Source organism: Oryctolagus cuniculus, chromosome 2 (assembly GCF_051225735.1).
Source record: "Oryctolagus cuniculus isolate XC-2025 breed Fujian yellow rabbit chromosome 2, ASM5122573v1, whole genome shotgun sequence".
NCBI classification, from domain to species: domain Eukaryota; kingdom Metazoa; phylum Chordata; class Mammalia; order Lagomorpha; family Leporidae; genus Oryctolagus; species Oryctolagus cuniculus.
Genome location: NC_142868.1, coordinates 42,163,970 through 42,189,724, shown reverse-complemented (window position 1 = coordinate 42,189,724; position 25,755 = coordinate 42,163,970). Strand labels below are relative to the sequence as shown.

At 39.1% G+C, this 25,755-nt stretch overlaps 1 protein-coding gene across 16 annotated transcripts; it reads right to left on the bottom strand.

Annotated features, from left to right (window-relative positions):
* Positions 1 to 905: 905 nt before the first annotated feature.
* OCIAD1 (OCIA domain containing 1) lies at positions 906 to 25,482 on the bottom strand. Of its 16 annotated transcripts, none has more exons than XR_011386227.2 (10): positions 25,298 to 25,482; positions 23,886 to 23,948; positions 22,797 to 22,877; positions 15,216 to 15,269; positions 12,494 to 12,541; positions 11,309 to 11,444; positions 8,927 to 9,102; positions 8,338 to 8,414; positions 4,501 to 4,653; positions 906 to 1,516 (listed from the first exon to the last, which is right to left on the bottom strand). XR_011386227.2 is itself a non-coding variant. In XM_070068196.2 (9 exons), the coding sequence occupies exons 2-9, from the start codon at positions 23,941 to 23,943 to the stop codon at positions 1,479 to 1,481; spliced, it is 744 nt and encodes a 247-aa protein (XP_069924297.1). In that variant the 5' UTR covers positions 23,944 to 23,948; positions 25,089 to 25,482; the 3' UTR covers positions 906 to 1,478. The 16 variants fall into 16 exon arrangements, 13 of the variants coding, with proteins under 13 accessions (XP_069924297.1, XP_069924300.1, XP_069924296.1 ...); XR_011386226.2 differs by lacking the exon at positions 25,298 to 25,482 and adding an exon at positions 25,121 to 25,239; XR_011386228.2 differs by lacking the exon at positions 25,298 to 25,482 and adding an exon at positions 25,089 to 25,208.
* Positions 25,483 to 25,755: the final 273 nt, after the last annotated feature.

The window sequence follows — 25,755 nt, the reverse complement described above, 5'->3', positions numbered from 1 at the left end:
ACTGCCCTGAGCACACCATGCTGTGAGAACTCCAAAGCAACCCGGAGACCTGGCAAGTCCTTCAATAAATGCAGACAATGTCCTAGCCAAGCTGCAGCTGCTCTATCACTGCTTTCAGCACCTGACTGCAATCCTGAGACACCCAGAGCCAAAGCTCTCAGCTGAACCTGTAATTCCTCACGCACTGAAAACTGAAAGCTAACAGATGACTGCTGTGTTAAGACACTGTGCTCAAGGCTGGCACTGTGGCGCAGCGAGTTAATGCCCTGGCCTGAAGCGCCGGCTTCCCATATGGGTGCTAGTTCTAGTCCCGGCTGCCCCTCTTTCCAACCAGCTCCCTGATATAGCCTGAGGAAAGCAGTAGAAGATGGCCCAAGTCCTTGGGGCCCTGCACCCGCATGGGAGACCTGGAGAGGCTCCTGGCTTCAGATCGGCACAGCTCTGGCTGTTGTGGCCAATTGGGGAGTGAACCATTGAATGGAGGACTTCCTTCTCTCTCTCTGCCTCTCCTCTGTGTAACTCTTTCAAATAAATAAATCTTTAAAAAAAAGTCACTATGTTCTGGGATGATCTGCAGCAGTAGCTAACTGAAACATGTATTCTGGTAGAAATGTGACATAAGTAGAATGTGAATGAAACCACAATCACATCTCTAAACCAGCAACTAACATTCAATAAATAATGAAGCACAATACATTTTTACTCCCCTGTAATTTGCAAACTTTTGGAACATGACCACTTGCCTTTTAAAGGCATTTAGCTACTTACTATACATCAGTTTTTCTACATGAGTCACATTAGCATTATCAAATATATAACCCATCCCTATAAAACACTACTTATAACTGTACTTAAAAATTTACCAAATTGAAATAAAACCATTAAATCAATAAAGATGAGAGCTGTTGCATGTTCCTTGACATTTTATTTACCATAAGGATAAAACGGCAAATACTGAAGAAACACTTTTAATTATTTAATGTAAAGCTTCAGTCTACTGCCCCCGCCCACCCCAATTCAACATGCAGATATTTATTTTCAGATATGCTGATTCTAGAGCAAGACAGTCTCTTGATTGTTTAGGAGTATCACTGTCCTGTAGCTTAAAAATGGTTTCACAAACTGTATGCAAGGGAACCTCAAAAAGTTCATAGAAAACGAAACTCAAGATCAGCTTATTTTGGTGCAAAAGGATATTTGAAATCCACGCAGTTTTTCCACATACTCATTTTCCACGAACTTTGTGAAGATCCCTTGTGCAATCCTGGTTTAACACCAGCATTCACATGATTCCCCGCAAGGTGAGTACATTTACACACTGTTTTGTAACACAGTAAATCAAACCACACAAACCCCAGATTTCGTTTTCACATGTGTTTATGAAGACTGCTGCTGAGCTCAAAGCATGCAGGCATTCATGACTTCCTAGATGAAGCTGGATATTGAAACTCCTTCAGTAGGTCCAGTGGTGGAATTTTTCACTCATCCCAAGTATCTCCATATTTGTTTACTTTGACTAGGAAAAAAGCACAAATAATTGATGATTCCAAATAGTAATAAGATAGTGTTCACTGTTACAACAATGAAAAGTTGTATTTTTCATCTGAATAAAAGCACATGATAAGTCAAATTACAGCAGGAGCTGGCTAGTGTGAACTGGGGGTGGGACACACCTGTAACTGTACTCTATCAAAACCTTACAGAAATAACTGATCCTCCTAAGGACTCAGTAAAAACAGTCCCCATCTTAAGAGTAAGAAAATAGATTAGTAACTTGCCCAAGGTACAAGCCTCACCAAGCAGAACTAAAATTTTGATCACAGGTCAGTTTAGATACAAAGCCTAGGTATCTTTATGACTTAAACCACATTATTAACTGTGGAATATATTACAGCAGGTACAAAAAAGTACCAGGAAATACACAAACAATTAAATTTTGTTTTTCACAAAAATCACAGTAACAGAAATGTCCAAATCTTCAGGCTGTGGTTAATTCAATCTCTCATGAGCTGAAATATTACAAGAAAAAGACAGTTTCCAATATTCCTGCATTTTACATGCAATTAAATTTTATAACATGGTCCTGTCTTTTCTACTCTTACACTTTTTAGTTTCTCTTCTCCATAACCTCCATCTGTGAATAACTGTTCAAGACCCAAGCAATCATGAAAAGGTAAAGAAGCAGTTATCACAGTGTAATCCCTTACAGGAAACGCATGAAGTCCAAAGTATATACTATATGACATTCCCACATATTCCACATTTCCCCTTGTTCTCATTCCTTCATGAGTATACAGTGGTTTTCTAGAGACTAAATGGTATGTAGTAACACAGTTCTGACAGCTAATATAATATGTCCCTGTTTCTAAAATTTCTCAGTCTTAATTTCTATTTAGATACATATAAGCCACATAAGCTGAAGTTGAACACTTCCATACTTTCAGATCCTGTGAATTTAGACTGGACAATGTCAAATTTACTGTCTAGATTCAAGAACATTCTAGAAAAATCACTGAAACTATTTCGTAACAGGTCTCTTTTCTTTAAATTATGTAAAGCACACCAAGAAAATCAGCTTTCTTTTACAAGGATTAAAGTCTACAATTTTACATCACTGTATCATGTAACAGAATTTAAAGACCAGTCAGTCAAAGCCACAAATGTCAAAATCTAGCAAATGCTAAAGGTCTGCCATACTTCCTTCTCTTTTAACTTTTATTACTATGGAAGCCCAACCAAAACACTCCATTTCTAATATGTCAGTGGTTGGTACTATGCTGTAGTAACATACAGTTTTTTAAAAACTACCAAAAAAAAAAAAAATACTACTTCCTGCTCTCATGGAGCTTACAATCTAAATGCCTCAAATTAATTAGCAGAACAAAGTACCAATAAATCTTTATTCCATATTACAAGAGTAAGGCATAAAGTGTATGTTAAATGTTTTTTAATGACAAACATTAACAAAGCAACAAGCATTACAGATTACAAATCTCTTTCAATGCTAATTTTTTTAAAATCAGCAATAACAATATTATTTATCACTGCTTTAGAAATGATTCTAAATGAAGCAACCACTAACAATTTTCAGGAAGGCACAAGCATCTATTCCTTCCCTTGGTTTTTAAAGCAGGAAACAGAAAACACTGAAACAATGACATATTCTCCAAAATTCCTTAAGAAAGAAACAAGAAATTCTACACTGAAATAAATACAAACCCCCACTCAAAATGCCATTTTCATTTAAAGGTAAATTTCTGTGTCAGAAAATTCACTTGGGGGTAATTTAAACATGTTCCCAAAGAAAGAAAATTAAAAGATTTTGAATTAGATTTAAGAGAAAATTAAGAAAGAAATTCTGACTTAAAAATTTACAATTATAGAGGACAGTGTTGTGGCATAGAATATAAAGCTGCCACCTGCAGTGCCAGTATCCTGTATGGGCTCCAGTTCGAGACTCAGCTACTCCATTTCAGACCCAGCTCTCTGCTATGGCCTGGGAAAGCAGAAGATGGCCCAAGTCCTTGGGGCACTATATACCCGTATGGGTGACCCAGAAGAGGCTTCTGGCTCCTGACTTTGGATGGGCACAGCTCCAGCCATTGTAGCCATTTGTGGCGTGAACTAGTGGATCAAAAATCTCTGCCTCTAAAAAAATTTTACAATTATAAAGTACTGTCTGAAAAATAAAATCAAGGGCCAGTGTTATGGCACAGAAGGTTAAGCCGCTGCCTGCAACACCAGCATCCCAAACGAGCGATGGCTGGAATCCCAGCTGCTCCACTTTCCATCCAACTCCCTGTTAATGGTCTGGAAAAAGCAGCAGAAGATAGCTCAAATCCTTGGGCCCCTGAACCCATGAGGGAGGTCCAGAGAGAGTTCCAGGCTCCTGGCTTCATCCTGGTCCAACTCCAGTCATTGTGGCTATTTGGGGAGTGAACCAGCAAATGGAAGATCTCTCTCTCTCTCACTATTCTTTCTCTAACTCTGCCTTTCCAATAAATAATTTTTTAAAAGTAAAAAATAAAAAAGATAAAAATATCAAATTATCTTGAAAATTCCCTAAAAGCTGGTTTGTGAAAGGTATGTAACTCTTTCAATTTCACAAATATACAAGAAAATCATCCTCGTTACTCACAGATTCCGTGGTTCTGCCTAAAGTGGCGTTACAGCTCAATTATCAACCTCAAGTCACCAGTTCTGGTTACATAATACATGTACCATTAAGAAAGTCCCCAGGTAACTTATGGGGAAAAATAGTCAAATGGGTGTGTGATTCCTACACTGTATTACAAAAGCTATCTCACTGTCTTAACATCTGTACTTCATTATTTTCTAACATAAAATGGCTTTTGGAACACTTTAAAAATGGACAAATGGGTTATCTGCCAAAGAACTGTATCCTTAATTGCTTGACTGCATCTTAATATGATTCAGTTTTATACTAATGCTTCCATTTTCAATCCTAGAGAGAGAGTGATTCAGACTGAACTCTCCTACCTTCTTTTTTTGGCACTCTGTCCTGCAGAGGCCTGACTGAGGGCTCAGCCTTTTGGCTTAAAGTTACTTCATATGACTCTCTGTTCTTATTCCTTAATTCCTCATATGTAATACTTTTTCTTTTGGGACTTTCTTCAAGGATGGGATCAGGTCCTAAAACAACAAACAGTTAATAAACGGTGATAAAAAAAATTTGGACAAATCCGTGGCAACTAAATTTTGCAAATGTTTCTTACTACAATCAAAATAGGATAATGAAATGAAAGAATCAAATTATTAGCATTCAAAAAGTACTTAACCAAGGTAACTATAAAGCTAAAATCTATTTGCACTATATTTTTCAACTTTTATTTCTAAAATTTAAAATCAACATAAAAAAACTTTCAAAACTAAACATGACCAGATAAAGAATGGATACCAAAAAATTTAACAGTACAAATAAAGCTGACTAAAATGTTAGTGTGTTAAACTGAAAAGTTATTCATACTATGTATGGAAATAAATAGCAATTTATACTGGTAACAAGCAAATAAAACTTGACACAGTATAGATTTTATTTAGCAATATTTAGTAATTTTCCATAGTTAAATGTGCCTATAACCAGAGTTGATATGCAAACAACTCCAGCTATGTTTAAATTACTTATCTTACCATATTTATAGTATTTAAACAAACAAAAAATATTTGAGGGCCGGCGCCGCGGCTCATTAGGCTAATCCTCCGCCTAGCGGCGCCGGCACACCGGGTTCTAGTCCCAGTCGGGGCGCCGGATTCTGTCCCGGTTGCCCCTCTTCCAGGCCAGCCCTCTGCTGTGGCCAGGGAGTGCAGTGGAGGATGGCCCAGGTGCTTGGGCCCTCCACCCCATGGGAGACCAGGAAAAGCACCTCGCTCCTGCCATCGGATCAGCGCGGTGCGCCGGCCGCGCCGGCCATTGGAGGGTGAACCAACGGCAAAGGAAGACCTTTCTCTCTGTCTCTCTCACTGTCCACTCTGCCTGTCCAAAAAAAAAAAAAAAAATTTGAAAGTACCTACTGAAAAGTATAAAACATAGCCTTTTAATAGAGTATGCATCATTTTTAGTCTAGTCTACTGGATGCAATACTGAGGCAGAAGAAAGTGCCAACAATAAAAATAAGTAGAATAATAATCCAGAAATTCCCCAAAAAAATGTGGCAACTATATTTGGCCAGGAAACAAGCATTCATTCTTTATCGCTCATAAAGAGAATCAAATTGCAAACAATACATATCTTCACACTTGATCTTAGCCAAAATACTGAGAACACATGATATTAAGAGTCAAATACTCAACTAAAAATAATGATGTGGCTATAATCTGAATATTGGTTGAGAGAATCAAATAGAGAACACAATTTGTCTAATGTAAAAACAGAAAAAAATCCATATAAAACAAAGAAATTTAACTAATGCTAACATTAACAAAGTCTTACATGTGATACTCAAAGTTAACATTTTTCAATGAGACACACAAATTGGGCATATCATTTTAATAACACATTAATTGTAACAATTTAAAAAGAACTGTAAGTAACATATACAGCACTGATACAAAGCCAAAAGGACATAAATTTCTACTGATTAGTTCTAATATTATACCATGGTAAAAGACTAAATTTTTCTGGCTAAAGAAAAAGAATGTAAAGAGAAAGATTACAGCTTTCTATTGGGTTTAAGGCATTCTGCATTTCATTAGTAATAGGTGATCTGCTGGATTTCCCCTCAGCATACATGGTATTTTTAAAATTCAGCAGGAGCCAGGGTACACTTCAGGAAGCCTCCATCCTAATCCCCACAGCACTCTGTGCACAATCAGTGGACGTCCTTGGGCAAATCACTAAGCTTCGAGCCTTGGTTGCTCAAATGTAGTCTGACTAAAGACAATCTATAAAATTCCTTCCAGGTCTAATATTTTTTCTTATCCCAAAGGAAAATAATTTATAACTCTGAAATTCTGTGTCAAATAATAAAGCCATACATCAGAACAATTTTTCTCACTTATAAAAGCTGAATGTAAATATCTTGCATTGTACAGAGAACATGATTTACTACTTAGAGGTTATGAAGAGCTGGAAGGAATAAGAAAATGCAAAAGTATTGATTTTAAATCCAACTGTAATAAACTGTAACTCTTATAACAGCAGTGAGGGAGTGCTTTCTATTTTGAAAACATTAATAATTCTTTGAATTTCTAGTCAAAGAAAGCAGAACTAAAGAGAGGAAGTGGACTTAAACAAAAGTAGATGGCACCCTGGTAAAGGAGGACAGCATCTGGGACAAAACAAAGAAAGCCAGCGCTGGCCCTTGAGGGAAGCATTGAAAAGTGACAGTATGATTTAGAGCAGGGCCTCAGGAAGCAGAGCAAAGGACAGATGGCTGGCTGCTGTAAATGGCTGCTGTAGTCTGGCAGGAGAAACCAGGGGCCTTTTGTTTATATGGAAAAGAAATTATATGAGGGAATTTTCTAATGCAAATGGTAGAAAGAATGCAGGTTATTACAAGGAAAGAGTTGGTACATGTCTAGAACACAAGAATGGATTTGAAGTTAAGACTGAGAAAATGGGACACAGTGAGGCACAAGAATAGATCCCTTTAGAGATAAAATAGTGACTTCAACCAGTCTCTCCTATCTACAAACTTCCTTCCTTTCCTCACTAATTTCATAATACCTCTGCTTTTCAATCATTCAGAGGAAAAATATTTAAAAAGGAGTTGCAGATTAAGAGATTCAACAACTTTCAACCAGATTTCAGGGTCTCCTTAACCATCTGAATTTCCATTCTCTCTTGTCCCTTCTCTGCTGCAAAGTTAACACCCCTTTGGCCAACTTCTGCTCTAAAGCAGTGCTGCCAAATTAATTTTCTACAATGAGAACGTTCTATACTGCAGCCACTACTGAGCAGCTGAAATGCTAATCAAAGCAAATAAGACACTGAATTTTTCATTTTATTTCAATTAATGTAAATAGCCATATATGGTTACAGGGCTAGTTGCTACTTCATATTCTGACCTATCTAGGCTCTGAAATCTCTAGAACATTCCTTGACCTATAATCAACTTCTCCCTACTTTTCAGATCTCTCCCATCTAAAACAAAACAAGGCCAAAAAAACCCAACAAACAAAAACCATAAAAATCTAAATGTTCCTTTAACCTTACTTGCTCTCCAGCTATTGGCTTATTAAATTTGTTTCAAAGTAAGTGTTTTCGAAGACTGCTCTACAGAGGTTCACAATCCCTTATCCAAATTCTCTGGAGTCAGATTCATTTCACAAATCCAGAGTTTCTCAGATTTTAGAAAAATATTCTAGTGTAATATTCCTTATATTAGGTAATGTCCATTGGTTCAGCAGTTTGGGGTAGGAATGAATATACAAACATATTAGTATTTCTACAACAAAATACAGGAAAACATCATTATTAGTTAAAAGTAATGGTTATATACACATGTCAACTTAGGTCACCATTTGCTGCCAAATGATTTCAAGTCAAACCTCAAAAACCTTCTGGTTTTCAAAGTTTCTTAGATTTTAGAGAAGGAATTGTAGACCTGTACTTCCTGATTTTTAATTCCTCACCTTCCACTGCAGACCATATTGAAAGAAAGAAACTAACATTGTTGGAGTATATTTCTTGCCAGGCATTGTCTCTGATTATTATGTCTAATTCCAATGGTTCATTTCCATTCAAGAGAACACAACTGAAGGGACTGTAAAATACAGTCACTTATTGTAACTGTAATTACAATGTCACATAGCTAACAAATGTCAATCATGATTCAGATCCAGGCCTTAATCCAAAATTGATGTTATTTCACTTACATGTGCGATCTTCAAAGCTAGTATTTACAAAACTTCACAAAGCATTTTCACATGGATTTTCTTACTTGACAACAGTTCTGTAAGGTAGGTAAGTATTATTTTTCTTACATTACTGACAAGAACACTGAAAGCCTTTAAGATCAATCTGTCAAATGTAATGTTTTAAGACTTCTTGAAGCTTCTATTCCCAAAGCACAATTTACCACTTCTTCAACTATTCCACTCAACTTGTGTTATTATTTTCAATTATGAGGACAAATTAGTAATTTATCCTTTCACTTCTATATCTTCTGACAGACTGAAAGTTTCTAAGGGACAATAACTAAGTGTTAACCATCTTTACTTCTTCCACACCTAGCAAGAGTGCCTGAAGCCTACTGGTTCTCAAGAAATGTTGAATCAATCAAAGGAAGAAACAAGTAAAATGAACACACAAACACACATGCTGAGTTTAGACTGACAGAGGAGTTTAGGTTGATGGCTGATGGTGGCACATACAGATGATATCCAGCAGAAAAGGTCATCAAATAAAGTTTATACATACGTTGGACCATAAAATGCTGAAATTCATTTCAAGAGAAGTTTCTACCTTGGGCAATATGATCAGTAATACCAGTGGGAGTAGATTCATTCATAGAAGCACTGAATGGAATTGGCTCATAACGAGGAAGCATCTCTTTTTCTATGTTGTCTGCTGCTGGGGATGACCCAAAAGATGACTGACCACTCACATTTGAGTCATACTTTGACTTTTGAGAATAGTGCCTATAAAACAAAATCATATGGTACATGAAACATGAGTCATTGTCTCAACTTTATTTAAAGACTTATTAAGGAAAGAAAACAAGTTAGCTCACTTCTAAAACAAAATTTTTAGTATAGTTATTTTTAAGTAGTGAAATGATGGCTGTTTCTGCCACAGGAGCCATCTTTAAAACGTACTGACCCACCTACACAACTTAAAAAATGTCATTCATCATACAGAAAAATAGAAAATGTTTATCTAATTTTCTAAATATTAGGTTTTAGAGATTATTTTAATGTGTTTTAAAGTTTCTAGAAAGAAAAAAATACCTCACATCAGGTCCAGCTTCAACGTCCACAGCTAGGAGTCCATATAAACACTAACTGCTACAGCACATACAGGTAATATTATTTCTCAAGAGATTTACATTGTGCCATTTTATGATATAAATATGAAACAATCTACTTGTCTTATTATTAACTCTATCTACCCAGAAAGATTAATTTACCTCTACTTACATAACACAAAAACCAAACCATAGTCTAAATTAAAATCACTAACATGTTCAACATGGCTTTATTTACTAAACTTAGAAATCAGAATTTCTGGGGGTGGTGCTGTGACATAGCAGGTAAAGCTGCTGCCTGCAGTGCCAGCATCCCATATAGGCTCTGGCTTGAGTCCCGGCTGCTCCACTTCCGATCCAGCTCTCTGCTATGGCCTGGGTAAGCAGTAAAGGATGGCCCGAGTCCTTGGGCCCCTGAACCCACATGGGAGACCTGAAAGAACCCTTCGCTCCTGGCTTCGGATTGGCACAGCTCCGGCCATTGCGGCCATCTGGGGAGTGAACCAGCAGATGGAGGACCTCTCTCTCTCTCTCTGCCTCTCCTTCTCTCTCTGTGTAACTCTTTCAAGTAAATAAAATAAACCTCTTCAAAAAAAGGTTTAAAAAAAAGGTTTATTTATTTACTTGAAAGTCAGAGTTACAGAGAGGCAGAGTCAGAGGGAGAGGTCTTCCATCCATTGGTTCACTCCCCAGACGGCCGCAATAGTCAGCAGATCTGAAGTCTGGAGCCAGGAGCTTCTTCTGGGTCTCCCATGTGGGTGCAGGGGCCCAAGTACTTGGGCCATCTTCCACTGCTATCCCAGGCCATAGCAGAACTGGATTGGAAGAGGAGCAGCTGGGACTAGAACTGGTGCCCATATGGGATGCCGGCACTGCAGACCAGGGCTTTAACCCACTGTGCCACAGCGCAGGCTCCATAAATAAATCTTTGAAAAAAAAGAAACTAGAAATTTTTGATATCTGAAAAAAAGTGTTTTGTTTAGGTCGGAATATGGGAGGAAAGCCCATAAATCACAGCTATTATCATCACTGATCTCCAATACTTTTACAAGTATATAGAGTTAATTTTATTTTGTACAATTTTATATTCTATCCTTTTTAGTTTATCAAAAGCATTTCATCATGTTGCTTCAAAGATTTCATAGTCATATTTTTAAGTAAATTCACAATGTCCCATTAATAGAGCATTCATTCTGCCCTAATGGAAATGAACTTTGGTCCATCTTTTCTCTTTAAAGTGAAGTCATAAACAATTTTATGCTTATAGTTTTTGTTTTTCATTTTACAGATTCACAGAATTTTGGGAAAAAAACTCAGAATTCTAAATGTTAGCAATTCCAATGTATGCTGACAAAATACTATCCAAAATACCTGTATCGATTTATGTAAGAAATATACTCAGGTACCAGTTTGCTTTTGAAATTATTTAATGAAGAACTATTATTTCTAAATGAAGCCAGATTGCCTAAACAAACATCAATGTACTGTTATGTCAAAGAATATCAAACAGCTCAATTCATTTCTCTACTCTTTTAAATAGAAACAGCGCAAAGAGTTAAAGTTTATTATGAGATAGAATTGACAAAATGTGGGAATTCAAAAGAAAAGCCCAAAATACAGCAACCAAAGGTGTATGCCAAATAGAATCAATGAAAAAAAATTCTTTAATTTTGGAATATGTCAATACTTTCAATTGGATACAACTCTATTTTTAAAACAATGGTAGCCAAGTACTGCTCCACTTTCTAAAGCAAGTTACTTTTGGCCTCCAGCAAATGCTAAGTTTTCAAGGGGACTTCAGTTTTGTGCCCTGAATTACAGCAATACGCAGTTGTTGCTTTTCTCTAAAAGTAAAACCTTCAGACCAGAATTTAGCCTACCCAGCTGGTGAAGATCGTCGTGCTTGCCCTGATCGTAAAGCTTCTCCAAGAGGGGAGTTTTCCAGATTCTTGAACTTCTCTTGGCAGGTTTTCACATAAGAAAGCTTTCCAGCAAAGTACCCCATGATACAAGCAACTTAAAAAAAAATTAAACAGTGTCACTGAATATGTGTTTTTAGACAAAATCTTTCTAAAATAACTTTTTTAAAAAGTATGATTCAAATATGTCTTTGATTCAACAAGACAGATTTAATGGTAAAATTAATTTAATGATAAAATTACCACATTAGACACAAGAATTCAAGATCCTATGGATATAATTCACTATGACAAAATAGAATAAGCCAAAATAAAGTTGTTATAAGAAGAATCAAGTCCAATTTCTAATTAATACAGATAGGAAAAATGTTGTAAAGGTATAATGGAAAGAAGAATGGAAACACTGGAGTTCTAGCCTAAACACAGGGATTTAGGTTATTTATTTTCCTGTAGATGAGAATCATATTTGCACAACAGCTTCATAATATGTGTTAAAATGAATTGTGACTTGTAACCTAACAATGCAAGTATTCCATCATGAGCCCATTTCCAACACAAGAGAAGTAAACTTGAAAAGATTCGTGAAAAGCCTCATTTTTTTTCCCTTAAAAAAGAAATTTAGCGGCTAGCATTGTGGCAGAGCAGTAAGCCGCCACCTACTATGCTAGCATCCTATATGAGCACCAGTTTGTGTCCCAGCTGCTCCACTTCAGATCCAGCTCCCTGCTAGTACACCTGGAAAGCAGTATAAGATGGTCTAAGTGCTTGGGCCCCTGCCACCAATGTGGGACTCAGATGGAGTTCCAGGCCCCTGGATTTTGCCTGGCCCAGCCCCAGCTATTGCAGTCATGTAGGGATTAAACCAGCAGATGGAAGATCTGTCAGTCTGTCCTTCTGTCACTCTGCCTTTCAAATAAATAAATAAAACTTCTTTAAAAAAAAAAAAAACAGATCTCTTTCAAGTAACTCGTGATTATTGATGCTAAAATAAAATACCCAGAATTCCACTAAAAGCCTTAAGTTTTTTAAATGAATCATCAGAACATATAATCATATAATTAACATAAGTTACAGCAAAACATTTGATAAAAATCAATTTTCTTTACGATCAAGAACTAAGGAAGCTACAGTGTTGTTCATACTTACATATAAGTTTAGGGATGGAGCCATATTTGGGATGACTTGAAAGGATTCCTAAAGAAGAAACAGTTATTTCTGAGTAACATTGATAGGAAAACAAAAAATCAGTGCAGACTATCTTTAAACATTACCTGGTAACATTAGCTCTTTTTCAGACCCTAGAGGACTATACACTATTTAAAAGAGAAAACCAAGTAAATTCAGTGTCAACAGAAATACAAAGAAAATCTAAACATTCTACAGACTTTCACAATGGGTGCACTTAGAAAGTTCACTTCAGGGGCTAGTATTGTGGGCTATTGAGTTAAGACACCACCTGCAATGCCTGCATCCCAAGTCCGACTGCTCCACTTCCAATCCACCTCCCTGCTAATGAGCCTGGGAAATCAGCAGAGGGTGGTGCAAGTCCTTGGGCCTCTGTACACACATGGAGACCCAGAAGAAGCTCCTGGCTCCTGGCTTTGGTCTGGCCCAGCCCTGCTCGTTGCAGCCATTTGGGGAATGAACCAGAGGGTGGAAGATAAATCTCTCTAACTCTGCCTTTCAAATAAATAAAATAAATTTTTAAAAAATATGAAAAGATGGAGTTGTTGTCTGAGGTAGGAGAAAATTCATGAATGGGCTGTCACTGAAGCCAAGAGAAAAAAAATGTTTCAAGAACTAGTTCAGAGATACATGATGCTGGTCAAGAACAAAACCGTCCATCAAACTTAAGCAACACAGAGGCTGTGTTGGTAACCTTTTAAAAAGTTTTGATAAATGGAAGAATACATGGATAATCTGATATGGACTTCAATGGCTTAAAGTGCTCACTCATGAAGTCTAGCTTCAGCTGTGAGGCTGCTGGGAGCAGTTAGAAAGGCCTAGTAGGTATTTTTTCCTTTGTATGTTCTCAAGTCAGAACAGACGTGACCATGTTTAAATGTTTTTGATAAATCAGGAACAAATAGGGGAGGCAGCAGCCAATCCACCTTGAGTATGATACACTGTGGATGAGGGCATATACAAAATGACAGGCACCTTAATAAGTGCAAAATATCTTGAGGCATTAAAGCCTCTTCCAATCTTTACTTTTGTCTTACTTTGAAGTTGACTCAAGTATTCGACTCCATCTAAACTCCAAAACTCTAAAAACTTTCCCTTCTTCCATACCTTAATCCAAATTACAATTTCTCCTGGTTCCACCTTGGCTATCTAATGGAGTTTTCACTCTACCCTGCGTGATTCTACTTCTAGCCAGGTCACTCTCCTGACTGCCCATCTCAATAGTCACACTTACTCTTTTAATCTCCAGGTCCTTCCTTCCTAATTCTTCCTATTCTTTTAATCTAAATTCTGCCTGTCCTTCAAAATTCACTTCTTTCAAGAAAATGTCCTTGATTCTAACAGCCCTAAGACATCTTTTCTTCTTGGAAGAACTACAACTTTTAGAGCCTCTGCTATACAATAGTGTATTAAATCTTTAGTTTTCTACTTGCTTTAGCATGTGTTCACATCAATTTGTTTCCTGCAAGTGAACTACTGGTAGCTCTTAAATTTCTTCTGTATAAGGCCCTCCCATTCTTAGCTCCAATCATTATTAGTAAGTAACACACCGGATTAAGATAGATAAAGCAGATAGAACAATAATACACACTATGATTTCTGCATTCCTAACTCTTGCACCAGTTTTTCCTTCAAAGTAATATGATTTAAGTTTCTTTTTCACAATACTGAACCAAACTTAGTCTTAAAGGACATATAAGACCTCTGAGTATCTTGACTAGTTTCTACGATTAAAATTCTAAAATGAGGTTCTTTGGAAATTCTTCAAATAAAATTTTATTTGAAAATCCTCTGATTTCCCTCCAAAACTACTTTTAGCAGCCTGTTGTGTCTGGATTATCATCTAAGTACTCCATAGTACTAATGTCAATAGCCTAAAACTACCTATCACAGTCACATTTTTGGAGCTAATTACCTAAATAAAAGAATAGGTTTTTAGAGTGTGTGGAGGCCACCCTAAAGTCACCACCTCTTCTGGGATGCCTCCCCATTACCCATTACCAAGCAGTTCACTAAGAATGTAATAAGCAACTCTATCACTTATACCACAAATTTAAAGATATATTAATAATCTAAACTCAGTTTCATTGTACTATTTAAACCAACAGAATTTAGATCAAGAAAGTCTCCTCAGAGGCTTGTTAAAATTCTATTACCTGCAAGAGCCCCAAGAATATAATTTTTTTTTAATGTTAACTCATTCCCAGCCATCCCCCCACAAGATAATTTGGTTGAGGGAGCTACTGTTTGTTGAAACAGAATCTAAGAACCCCATAACGTCTGGTAAGTTGCAGATTCAAGGGCCCACCTCAGAGACTGACTCAGTAGCTCAGTGGAGCCCATGAACATGGTTTTTCTAGTAAGCTCCAAGTCAGAGTGGAGCTGTTGGCCTACCAGCACCAGGTTTGCTTGTCTACCTCACAACAAACCACTGGCAGGCATTTGGTTACCTTCTTGCTCTTGTAAGTTGTTAATAAGGCTACAGCACAAAAAAACATATTTTCAAACCAAGGTAATTGAACCAGTGTCTCTTCAGAGACAAAGCTCTTCAATATCACAAAAACTCATCAATGATAAAGCTTAATATGATACATTATCATCTTTGATGTATCTAAAAATTAGCAAAACATAAAACAAATATGGTATCCAAAATGCTAAATAAATTCCACATTTAAATACTTACCTTTACTAATTAGTCCTTGAGTAATCAACATACTTGTTGCAGCCAAAGGCACAGCTGTAAAAGGAAAAAGAACTTGTCAACAACAACAAAGGAAGATTTTTGTCCTCAGTTCACTAGAAGTGTCAGTAAAATCATCTGTCAACTAAGATTTTTAAGAGACTGTTTCATTTTTGAAAAGCTGTCCTGTATTCAGTTAGTGGAAGAATTAAAGGAGCATTCTAAATTTAAGAAAATATTACAAAACATTAAGCAATTGAAAAACATCTAGATTTAGGCTTCAAAACAGTCAGCCATTCATTAATATCATCAATTAGGATAACACAGTAGAAGTTTCTAATAATTACTTCTGACGTTAGAGAAATAAATGAAGGAAAAGCTAGCAGCAAATTTTAAATTAAGAATCACTACCAAAATAATGGCTGAATTCTATCTACCACTTGAAATGCCGTGGTTGCATTATCTCATTTGCTTCTTACCACATCTTATAAGAGAGAAAGGTAGATAAAATATTGAAGATAAGGAAACTGAAGCTTAGAAGTTATGTAATTTGCTCAAGACCACACAGCTATTTCAATGGCAGTCCCAGATGCTTATGAAATCTGTCTAGTACCAAATCTCAAACACTGCATTAAACTGTGTGAATTAAAATACAAAATATGTTTGACTATAATCATAAGCTGGCTGGGTCAAGAATTTAAAAAGCATGTATTTTAAACACTAATGTTCTTTCTTCCAAGCCAGTGGACTCCTTAAAACTCCTATGAAAATAGACATCTATATATACATTCAAACATGCCTACTAACTCAGAGTGAAAAATCCAAAGCTCTCATCACATCTCAAAGGAGCTTCTAATTTAAAAACAGCTCTGAATCAACAGTTTTCTACAACAACAACGTGTAACCCAATTTCTGTGATGATAGGAGCTGGTCCTCAGCTGATCAACCTTGTTAAGTGACTTGGTCTGGGAACCTGACAGGTAAACAGTTCACAAAACTTCATCTAAATGAGTGAGTGGCCCACTGTGTGCCTCAACTGTGAAAATACAATTTGTGCTGAGTACCTGCTTTCCTATGTATGGAGTATGGAATTCTGGCCCAGCTAAGTTGAGGGTGCCCATGTGACCAGTTCCCAGGGCTCTGAGTCTCCAATGAGCTTCCCTGATAGATAACACCAGACACATGCTGCTAACAGCTGCTGGAAAAATTACACACACCCTTCATGTGTGACTCCACTGAGAGGGGACTCTTGGAACTTCATGACTAGTTTCACCCATGCCTTTTCTTTTGCTCAGTTTGCTTCGTATCCTTTCACTGTAAATTATTTTAAATTTAAATATGTGCATATGACTGGATGCTGCTACAATGGACAGTGCTGTTCCAGATCAGAGGTTAGCAAATATGTTCTGCAAAAAAACCCAAATGGCAAATATTTTTGACTTTATGGGGCACTCCTGGTGCCAATTACTCAGCTGCTATCTTAAAGCAAAAGCATCAGAGGTAATACATAAATAAACATATCTGTGTTTCAATAAAACTTTATTTATAGACATAAAATATATGAATTTCTTGCAATTTGCACATGTAACAAAGTTGTCTTCCTCTTTGACTTTGCTTCAGCCATTTAAAAATGTAAAAACAGGAGCTGGTGTTGTAGTGTAGCAGGTTAAGCCTCTGTCTGACACACCGGCATCCCATATGGGCACTGGTTCAAGACCCAGCTGCTCCACTTCTGATCCAGCTCCCTGCTAATGTGCCTGGAAAAGCAGCAGAGAATGACCCAAATCTTTGAGGCCGTGTGCCCATGTGGGAGACCTGAAAGAAGCAGCTCTGGACTCCTGGTTTCAGCCTGGCCCAGCCCCAGCCATTGCAGTCCTTTGGGGAGTGAGACAATCGGTGGAATCTCTCTCTCTGTCTCTCCTCCTCTCTCTCTAACTCTGCCTTTCAAATAAATAAAATCTTAAAAAAAAAAAAAAATGTAAAAGCAATTCTTAGCTCATGCACACAAAAATAGATTTGGCCTATATGCTGTAGTTTGTTCAACTCTAGTGTAATATACAGGCCATTTAAGAATTAAAATCCATAAACATAAACCTTTAAAGCTTGAATCCCTACTACCTACTTTATCTTTGATAGCAAAATCAAAGACTTTATCTTTGATAGCAAAATGATTTCTTTAATGTTGGTTCATTAGAATGCCTCCATGTATTATCATTAAAGGATTTTCAAAGGACAAATCCTTTTGAAATACAGGAACAATACCATCTGCAATCACTTTTCCCCTCCAGTTGGTTCAAGGACTGCAACGTGAAGCACTGAAGAATTACGTAAAGATTCAAAGCAATGAGTTACCTGGCATCTCTTTTTTTTTTTTTTTTTTAAATTTTTGACAGGCAGAGTGGACAGTGAGAGAGAGAGACAGAGAGAGAAAGGTCTTCCTTTGCCGTTGGTTCACCCTCCAATGGCCGCCGCTACAGCCGGCGCACCGCGCTGATCCGATGGCAGGAGCCAGGATCCAGGTGCTTTTCCTGGTCTCCCATGGGGTGCAGGGCCCAAGCACCTGGGCCATCCTCCACTGCACTCCCTGGCCATAGCAGAGAGCTGGCCTGGAAGAGGGGCAACCGGGACAGAATCCGGTGCCCCAACCGGGACTAGAACCCGTGTGCCGGCGCCGCAAGGTGGAGGATTAGCCTATTGAGCCACGGCACCGGCTCTGGCATCTCTTATGTTGAAAATTTCATCTCTACATTGAATGGTTTCCCATTTAATGCAAAGAGGAACAGTAACTTTAAGGAGATGTGAATACTAATTCTGCATTCCCTCTGTGTCTGCTTGTATCTCTTAACTTTTTCTCATACAATAAAGAGCTAATGGATTAGACTTAAGATCTCTTTCTAATTCATGTATTCTATCTGATGTCACAGAAAAAGACGATGGTAAAAGTGAAAGGGACAACAGAGGTTATCTACTCCTTATCCTAATCAGAGTAAACTGACATCCAGAAAGAAAATGTGATTTGCTCAAAGAAACACAGCTGGTTAGTGACAGAACTAGGATCAGAACCCAACTCCCCTGACTCCCAGGTCAGTGGCCATTTTCATTTCTACTATGTGACTCTTATGTGAGAATCTGTTATTTATCTATTTCTGGAATCGATAATACTGCTTACCAAACCTATTTAGTATTTTGATCATAGTCCCAACCACAACCAAAGACAAAGAATTCCTTGAACTTTTCTCATCTCACAATACCAAAATCTTACTCTAAATTCATCAGTTTTCAACAGAAACTTTTATTTCATTAATCATAACAGTACTAATAGCCATTTAATAAAGGCAGCTAGCATGCATTTAATTAATTAAACTTATCCCCTTAACAATCTCATGAGACAGGTAACTATGGTCTCCATTTTTCAGATAAGGAAACTGACACACACAGACAACAAAAATGCCCAAAAACCCACAGGGAGTATGTGTAGAACTGATTTGAATATGGAAAGATGGGTCCCAGATTCTAAGGTTGTATCACTCATCACACTGTCTCATTCAAAAACCAGGATACACTGGTAGAAATATCATTCATAGTAATCCATAAGCTGTACTTTGGAAATTTATATTCATTAAATAAAAGTTTAAAAAAAAAGAAATATCATTCATATAATATGTAACACACAAATGTGAATTCACACATCTTTTCAGTAAGTCCATGGGTGAGAATGAGAATAACACAAAATACAATAAACTGACCCTTTACACACAGATTCTTTTACTGTGTAGTACAGACACTGGGTTTTTGTCAGTGAATAGTGACAGAATTTAAAGTGAATTTGTAGCTGTACTTTAACAAAAGTATATCGGAGTAGAAATGAAATTACCTTAGAGAATAATTCCTAGGTCAGTAAATCTTATTTTGAAAAAAGATGACATGTATTTAACAGATCCCCCCATGCTAAAATTAGGTGCATACTTTTCTATATGTTCCTAACTACCTTCATCATATTCTTTCACTAATCAACAATCACAAGCTGATACTCTCCCAAAGTAACATGCATTCTATTATTTGTTTATATAGATGCATAAATATCACATTCTGCATAGAATACCTTATTTGAAGATATAAATGTTAAAGTACAAAATGTCCTAATGCATGAACACCAGTCCTTCTGATAATCACACAATTTCCTTCCACCTGGTACAGCCAACTCAACTACTTGAGCCATCACTTTTGCCTTCCAGGGTCCATGCTGGCAGTAAGCTGGAACTGGGAGCCAGAGTCGGGAACAGAAAGAACCCAGGCACTCTGATATGGGATGTAGCATCTTAACCACTACCAAACGCTGGCCCGAACACTGGTCTTTTTCTTGATCCTGAGTCATCAAGACTTGAAAATCATTTCATCTTGCTTACTCAATACAATTCCCTAACTTAAAAAAAAAAAAAAAAAAAAAAATCTGTTCCCAAAGCACAGCTGAGTTCTCTACAAAATTATTCCCAGGGTGAGCATGGCAACACAGTGGGTAAAGCTGACACTTGGGATCCCATATCAGAGTGTCAATTCAAGTCCAGTTACTCTACTTCTGGCTCCACTTTCCTGCTAGTGCATCCTGGGAAGCAGCAGATGATGGCTCAAATGCTTGGGGCTCTGCCACCCCAATGGGAAACCCAGGTAGAATTCCAGGATCCTGACTTGTACCTAGCCCAGCCCCAGCTATTGGAGACATTTGGAGAGTGAATCAGTGGATGGAAGCTGGCTTGCTCTCATTCTCTCTCTCTACCAGTTTGTTCTGCCTTTCAAGTGTATAAAAATTTTTAATTATTCCCATATCATGAGTCATCTACATTTTTGTAAGGTCTTGTTTCATAATAACTATCCATCTAAAATAATTGTTCTCAAACTGGAGAAGTCACCATCATCTATTTCTTACTTATATTCTTTCCAGCATAAAGAACATAATTAAACCATAGATAAAATGGAAAAGGATGGGGCCAGTGCTGTGGCTTAGTAGCCTAAGCCTCCGCCTGCGGTGCCAGCATCCCATATGGGCACCAGTTCATGTCCCAGCTGCTCCGCTTCCAATCTCTCTTCTATAGTCTGGGAAAGCAGAAGATGGCCCAAGTGCTTGGGCTCCTGCACCTGTGTGGGAGACCCATAAAAAGCTTCTAGCTTCTGGGGCCGGCGCCGTGGCTCACTTGGTTAATCCTCCGCCTGCGGCGCCGGCATCCCATATGGGCGCTGGGTTCTAGTCCCGGTTGCTCCTCTTCCAGTCCAGCTCTCTGCTGTGCCCCAGGAAGGCAGTGGAGGATGGCTCAAGTGCTTGGGCGCCTGCACCCACATGGGAGACCAGGAGGAAGCACCTGGCTCCCGGCTTTGGATCGGCGTAGCTCCGGCAGTGGTGGCCATTTAGGGGGTGAACCAATGGAAGGAAGACCTTTCTCTGTCTCTCTCTCTCTCTAACTCTATCTGTTAAATTAAAAAAAAAAAAAAAAAAAGCTCCTAGCTTCAGAATCAGCCCAGCTCCCAGCTCTGGCTGTTCCATCCATTTGGGGAGTGAACCAGTGGATGGAAAACCATTCCCTCTGTCTCTCCCTCTCTCTGTAACTCTACCTCTCAAATATATAAATAAAATTCTTTAAAAAAAAATAGAAAAGGATTCTGCCAGAGATCCATTATACCATTTGTTTCCTTAGGCATGAGTACTACCCATATTTGTCATTTATGCTAATATCCTAATATTAACTACATGATAGACACTAGCACCAGGGTATGCTTTTATCTCTAAATTCCTAGGTGAATGCACCAACCCTATTTTCTGATGTGTATCTTCGTTTCTATCTAACTGCTCCAGTCTTCCACAACAGAATGTGGCATCATGAACTCACAATGTCCAAGTTAGTTTTCCCCTTCAAACAAGAACTCCTTCTACTTGCACTTTTTAATCTGTATGTCATAAGGATATCTTTATCATTTGACTCTTTTTCCTCATTCTCTCTAGTATTTTTAAAAATCCTGTTATGTGTCCTTAAAAAAAAAAATCACTCATTGGCAGCTTATCTTGTCCAGTTCAAATGACACTAATTAACTACATCTCCTCAATGACTATATGCTTGAGTTATTACCAAAAGTGCTTAACAAATCTCACCAAGTACTTTTTTTTTTTTTTTTTTTTTTGACAGGCAGAGTGGACAGTGAGAGAGAGAGACAGAGAGAAAGGTCTTCCTTTTGCCGTTGGTTCACCCTCCAATGGCCACCGCGGCCGGCGTGCTGCGGCCAGCGCACCGCGCTGATCCGATGGCAGGAGCCAGGAGCCAGGTGCTTCTCCTGGTCTCCCATGGGGTGCAGGGCCCAAGGACCTGGGCCATCCTCCACTGCACTCCCTGGCCATGGCAGAGAGCTGGCCTGGAAGAGGGGCAACCAGGACAGAATCCGGCGCCCCGACCGGGACTAGAACCCGGTGTGCCGGCGCCGCTAGGCGGAGGATTAGCCTAGTGAGCCGCGGCGCCAGCCTATTTCTTAACTTTCTAAATTCATCCCACACACTAAAAAATCTTTGACAACAAAACAAAATGAAAAAAACTAACATCTGGCCTAGCACGTCAGGTAACTGCAGCTCATGTTGGAATGCCTGGATTCAATACCCAGATGCCGACTCCAGCTTCCTGCTACCGAACTAAGATAGCTGGCTGAGTCCCCAGTTCCTGCACTCAGCCTTTGTGGGACTTTGGATGGGAGCTCTGTGTCTGTCTCTGTCCAAATAATAAATATTAAAAAAAAAAAAATGCCCAATTGAATTAGAAAACAAACAACATAAAAATCATTCCCTCTAGGATCTAAAATATATAATCAAATTCCTCAGCATTGTATTTTATTTTCTACCCTCAATGAAAGACCTCTTCTCCAATCAATTCAGACTCCGGGTTCTAGTCCCGGTTGCTCCTCTTCCAGTCCAGCTCTCTGCTGTGGCCTGGGAGTGCAGTGGAGGATGGCCCAAGTGCTTGGGCCCTGCACCCCATGGGAGACCAGGAGGAAGCACCTGGCTCCTGGCTTCAGATCGGCGCAGCGTGCTGGCTGCAGCACACCAGCTGTAGTGGCCATTTCGGGGGTGAACCAACAGAAGGAAGACCTTTCTTTCTGTCTCTCTCGCTGTCTAACTCTGCCTGTCAAAAAATAAAAATAAAAAAAATTTTAAAAATTTTAAAAATGCAAAAAAGTTAGAATCATGACCTTCTGGATTCAGAAAGACCTATCTTCAAGTCCTGACATGAGGTACCCATGGTATAGCAATAGGTCATTTAACATCTCCAAACCTCAATTCCTTCATGGTTAAAGTGAGAATAATAGCTATCAACTTTATTGTGTTGTTTTACATAATCCATGTACACTCAGTTTCAATCAACAAAAGCACCTCGTAACCTTGAAAAAAATCTCTGGATTACTTTAAAATGTGTACAATTCCTCTATTTCTTTAATCAGCCTCTTTTATTCACAACCACACTATGCCAAGTGTGTTAATTTTATTCTATGTGGAATCATAATTTCAGGTACTAATTTTGTATCAAATTATATTGATTAGAAAATTAAACTCACATCTGAACCAGAAGCTTTCATCATTGCATTCTGCGAAGACTCTTCTTTCTTCTTCTGTTGGAATGTAATCAGCCCCTATGTCTTTTACCAAAGCAAATTGGAAAATATTTAAATACCCATAAAACAACTCAGTTTTATCTAAATATTAACAAAATACACCAGTATTTTTTATTAATGAAGTAGTGAAACAGTTGCTTGAAAACTTTTCACAAAATTGGACTTCAAACAGAATTTAATGCTACTCTGGGCTAGAAAACTCTGACTAGAAAATTTGCTAGCACCAGGCGCTGTGGCACAGCGGGTTAACGCCCTGGCCTGCAGCACCTGCAGCCCATATGGGTGCCGATTCAAGACCTGGCTGCTCCACTTCCAATCCAGCTCTCTGCTGTGTCCTGGGAAAGCAGCATAAGAAGGCCCGGATCCCTGGGCCCCTGCACCCGAGTGGGAGACCCAGAAGAAGCTCCTGGCTCCTAATCGGCACAGTTCCGGCCGTTGCGGCCAACTGGAGAGTGAACCATCAGATGGAAGACCTCTCTGTGTCTCTCTCTGCCTCTCCTCTCTCTGTGTAACTGTTTCAAAAAAAAAAAAAAAAGAAGAAAATATGCTAGACTCAGTACAAAATGGAAAGGTGAGACCCCTTGCTCAGATTACTAAGAATATGAAGATGGTGGTGCCAGTTCGTGTCCTGGCTGCTCCTCTTTAGATCCAACTTTCTGCCATGGCCTGGGAAAGTAACAGAAGTTGGCCCCGAACCCTCGCGGGAGAGCTGGGGGAAGCTCCTGGTGCCAGATCGGCACAGCTTCAGCCATTGCAGCCACTTGGGGAGCGAACCAGCAGATGGAAGACCTTTCTCTCTGTCTCTCCCTCTCTCTGTTTGTAACTTTACCTCTCAAATAAATAAATAAATAAATCTTAAAAAAAAAAAAAAGTATCAGATGGCAACTGTAGAACATTAAACCAAGTGTGGGGTCCTGTGTGAATGCACAGATCAAACACCTATGAAGACCAGCACAGCTGCTACTGTTATTCAAGTGGCATTTTCTTTACATAGAAAGTGCTTCTATTTATAAATACTTAATAGATAGTTACGGGGAATTGGTCTTGGAACTTCTGCATTCGGCTCTCGAAAATCAGCCCTCCCGTTCATCTTCCCTGTATCAAAAACATTTATATTAAGCATTAGAAACTATCAACAAATCAGAAGCAACCAACAAATATTTACTAAACACCAAACATTAAGTACAGTAACTTGATATAATAAAACAGCTACATGAAAAAGTTACATTCTTACTAAAAATTTGGGACTAATTATTAATGTTAGGTTCCTGAATTGAAAAGAGGTGCTTTATAAGTATTTGTCATCTATTTTGGTTTCTCTTCAGAATGAATAAATCTTTCGCCTTTTTTAAGTATCTGTCATCTGCTTAATATAATGATACAAAACACCACCTCAACAACTGAAAAATTTTCCCTTACTGAAGCTTTTAACCTTTCAGAAGTCGATGCACAATGATTAAAATAGTTCTCCAAAGTAGAAGACTTAAAAACCTCAAATCATTCCTGGGTTTCAATTTTAAAAAATGAAATCATCAATCTGGACACACGCAAAGCAGTACTCAAAAAAAAAACGGAATAACAAAGACGTCATAACCTTCTCCTTTGCTGATAACAGCAAATTCCTCAAACTTTCCTCCCTCACCCAGATAATCTTCAAATGACATAGAATATGAGAAAGAAATGTACATTACAAAAATACACATTTTTATTTCTCAATTCTTACTGTTTTTCTTAACCCATCCCTCAGCGCTTAACAGACCAACAGACCAGGTAACTAGTGTATATAATGTTAACTAACATAAGCTTCGGATTATTCTCACTTTAAAGGCAATTTGCATAAAAACAGGAAATGGCATACACGAAGAAGTCTGGCAATTGGACCTTTTCATAAACCATCACTGAGGGCCTACTATACAACCCCTTAGACAGAGAATAGAAATAAAAACAGGATGAATTCGTGCATGGCTGGAGCCTGTTGAACAAACTACTTACACCTTAAAAACCTCCTAGGAAATAATGCAACCCTCTCACTTCCCACAACGGTATCTTCTAGAAACCCTAAAAGGGCATTGTCAAGGCCGACAAGGCCCCTTAAAACAGTACCACTTTAATCTCTTAATTCCATAAACAAAAAACCTGAATTGAACGCTCGCCAGCCTCCCGCCGTACTCCATCCTCCACCCACACTATACCCCTGTCCCACCAGCCATTCCCGAACAACACCCCCGCACATACGTCACCACCACCTTCTCTCCCCTACACCCCACCAAGGACAACCCCTCGCTCGCCCAGGCACCAGCACTCGGAGGCCCGAGACCCAAAGCGCGATCGGTCCACCCCGCAGGAGGAAAATGGCGGAAGGTGCAAACGAGTGGATAGCCGCGCTAAGGTGGAGAGCATAGACGAAGGGGGGCAAATGGCACTTTCTGCGTCACCTCACCCACCTCCCGACGACAGCGGCAGGCGACTGCGAGGCGAGCCCGGGCGACCGGGGCAGATGAGGACCCAAAAAGGGGTAGGGAGGGCGAAAAGCGAGTAGGAGAGCTGCGGGGGTAGGGGTGGGCAGCGACGCAGCCGCCCACGAATCCCCAAGACAAGGGCTCAAAAATGACCGCGACCCGGAAACACTAGTGGCCCACGGCAGGAAATCACGTCAAGGCCTCCCTGCAGCATCTACAGGCGCGTGGCGCCCGGCTGGCCGTCTGCGCCTGCGTCTGCCTGCCCCGCCCTCCGCTGCCCGTCCGTCCTCGCTTCACACGCCAGCCGCGGCGCTGACGAGCTGCACTGCGGCTGCGCGGCGACCGCCGCCGGCCAGGAGGCCGCCCCGCCCCCTCCCTGAAGGCGAGTGGAAGCGAGGCTGAGGCTGTTGTGACGCACCTCGCTCATCTTCCTGTGACACAGC

Excerpts from the sequence above, each read along its gene's own strand:
- OCIAD1 (XM_070068196.2), bottom strand. The coding sequence starts at position 23,943 with ATGAACGGGAGGGCTGATTTTCGAGAGCCGAATGCAGAAGTTCCAAGA. Across the intron at positions 15,270-22,796 it reads TGAAAGCTTCTGGTTCAGAT|CTGTGCCTTTGGCTGCAACA; the intron begins GTGAGTTTAATT and ends TTCCTTTTACAG. Across the intron at positions 9,103-11,308 it reads CGACGATCTTCACCAGCTGG|GCACTATTCTCAAAAGTCAA; the intron begins GTAGGCTAAATT and ends TTTGTTTTATAG.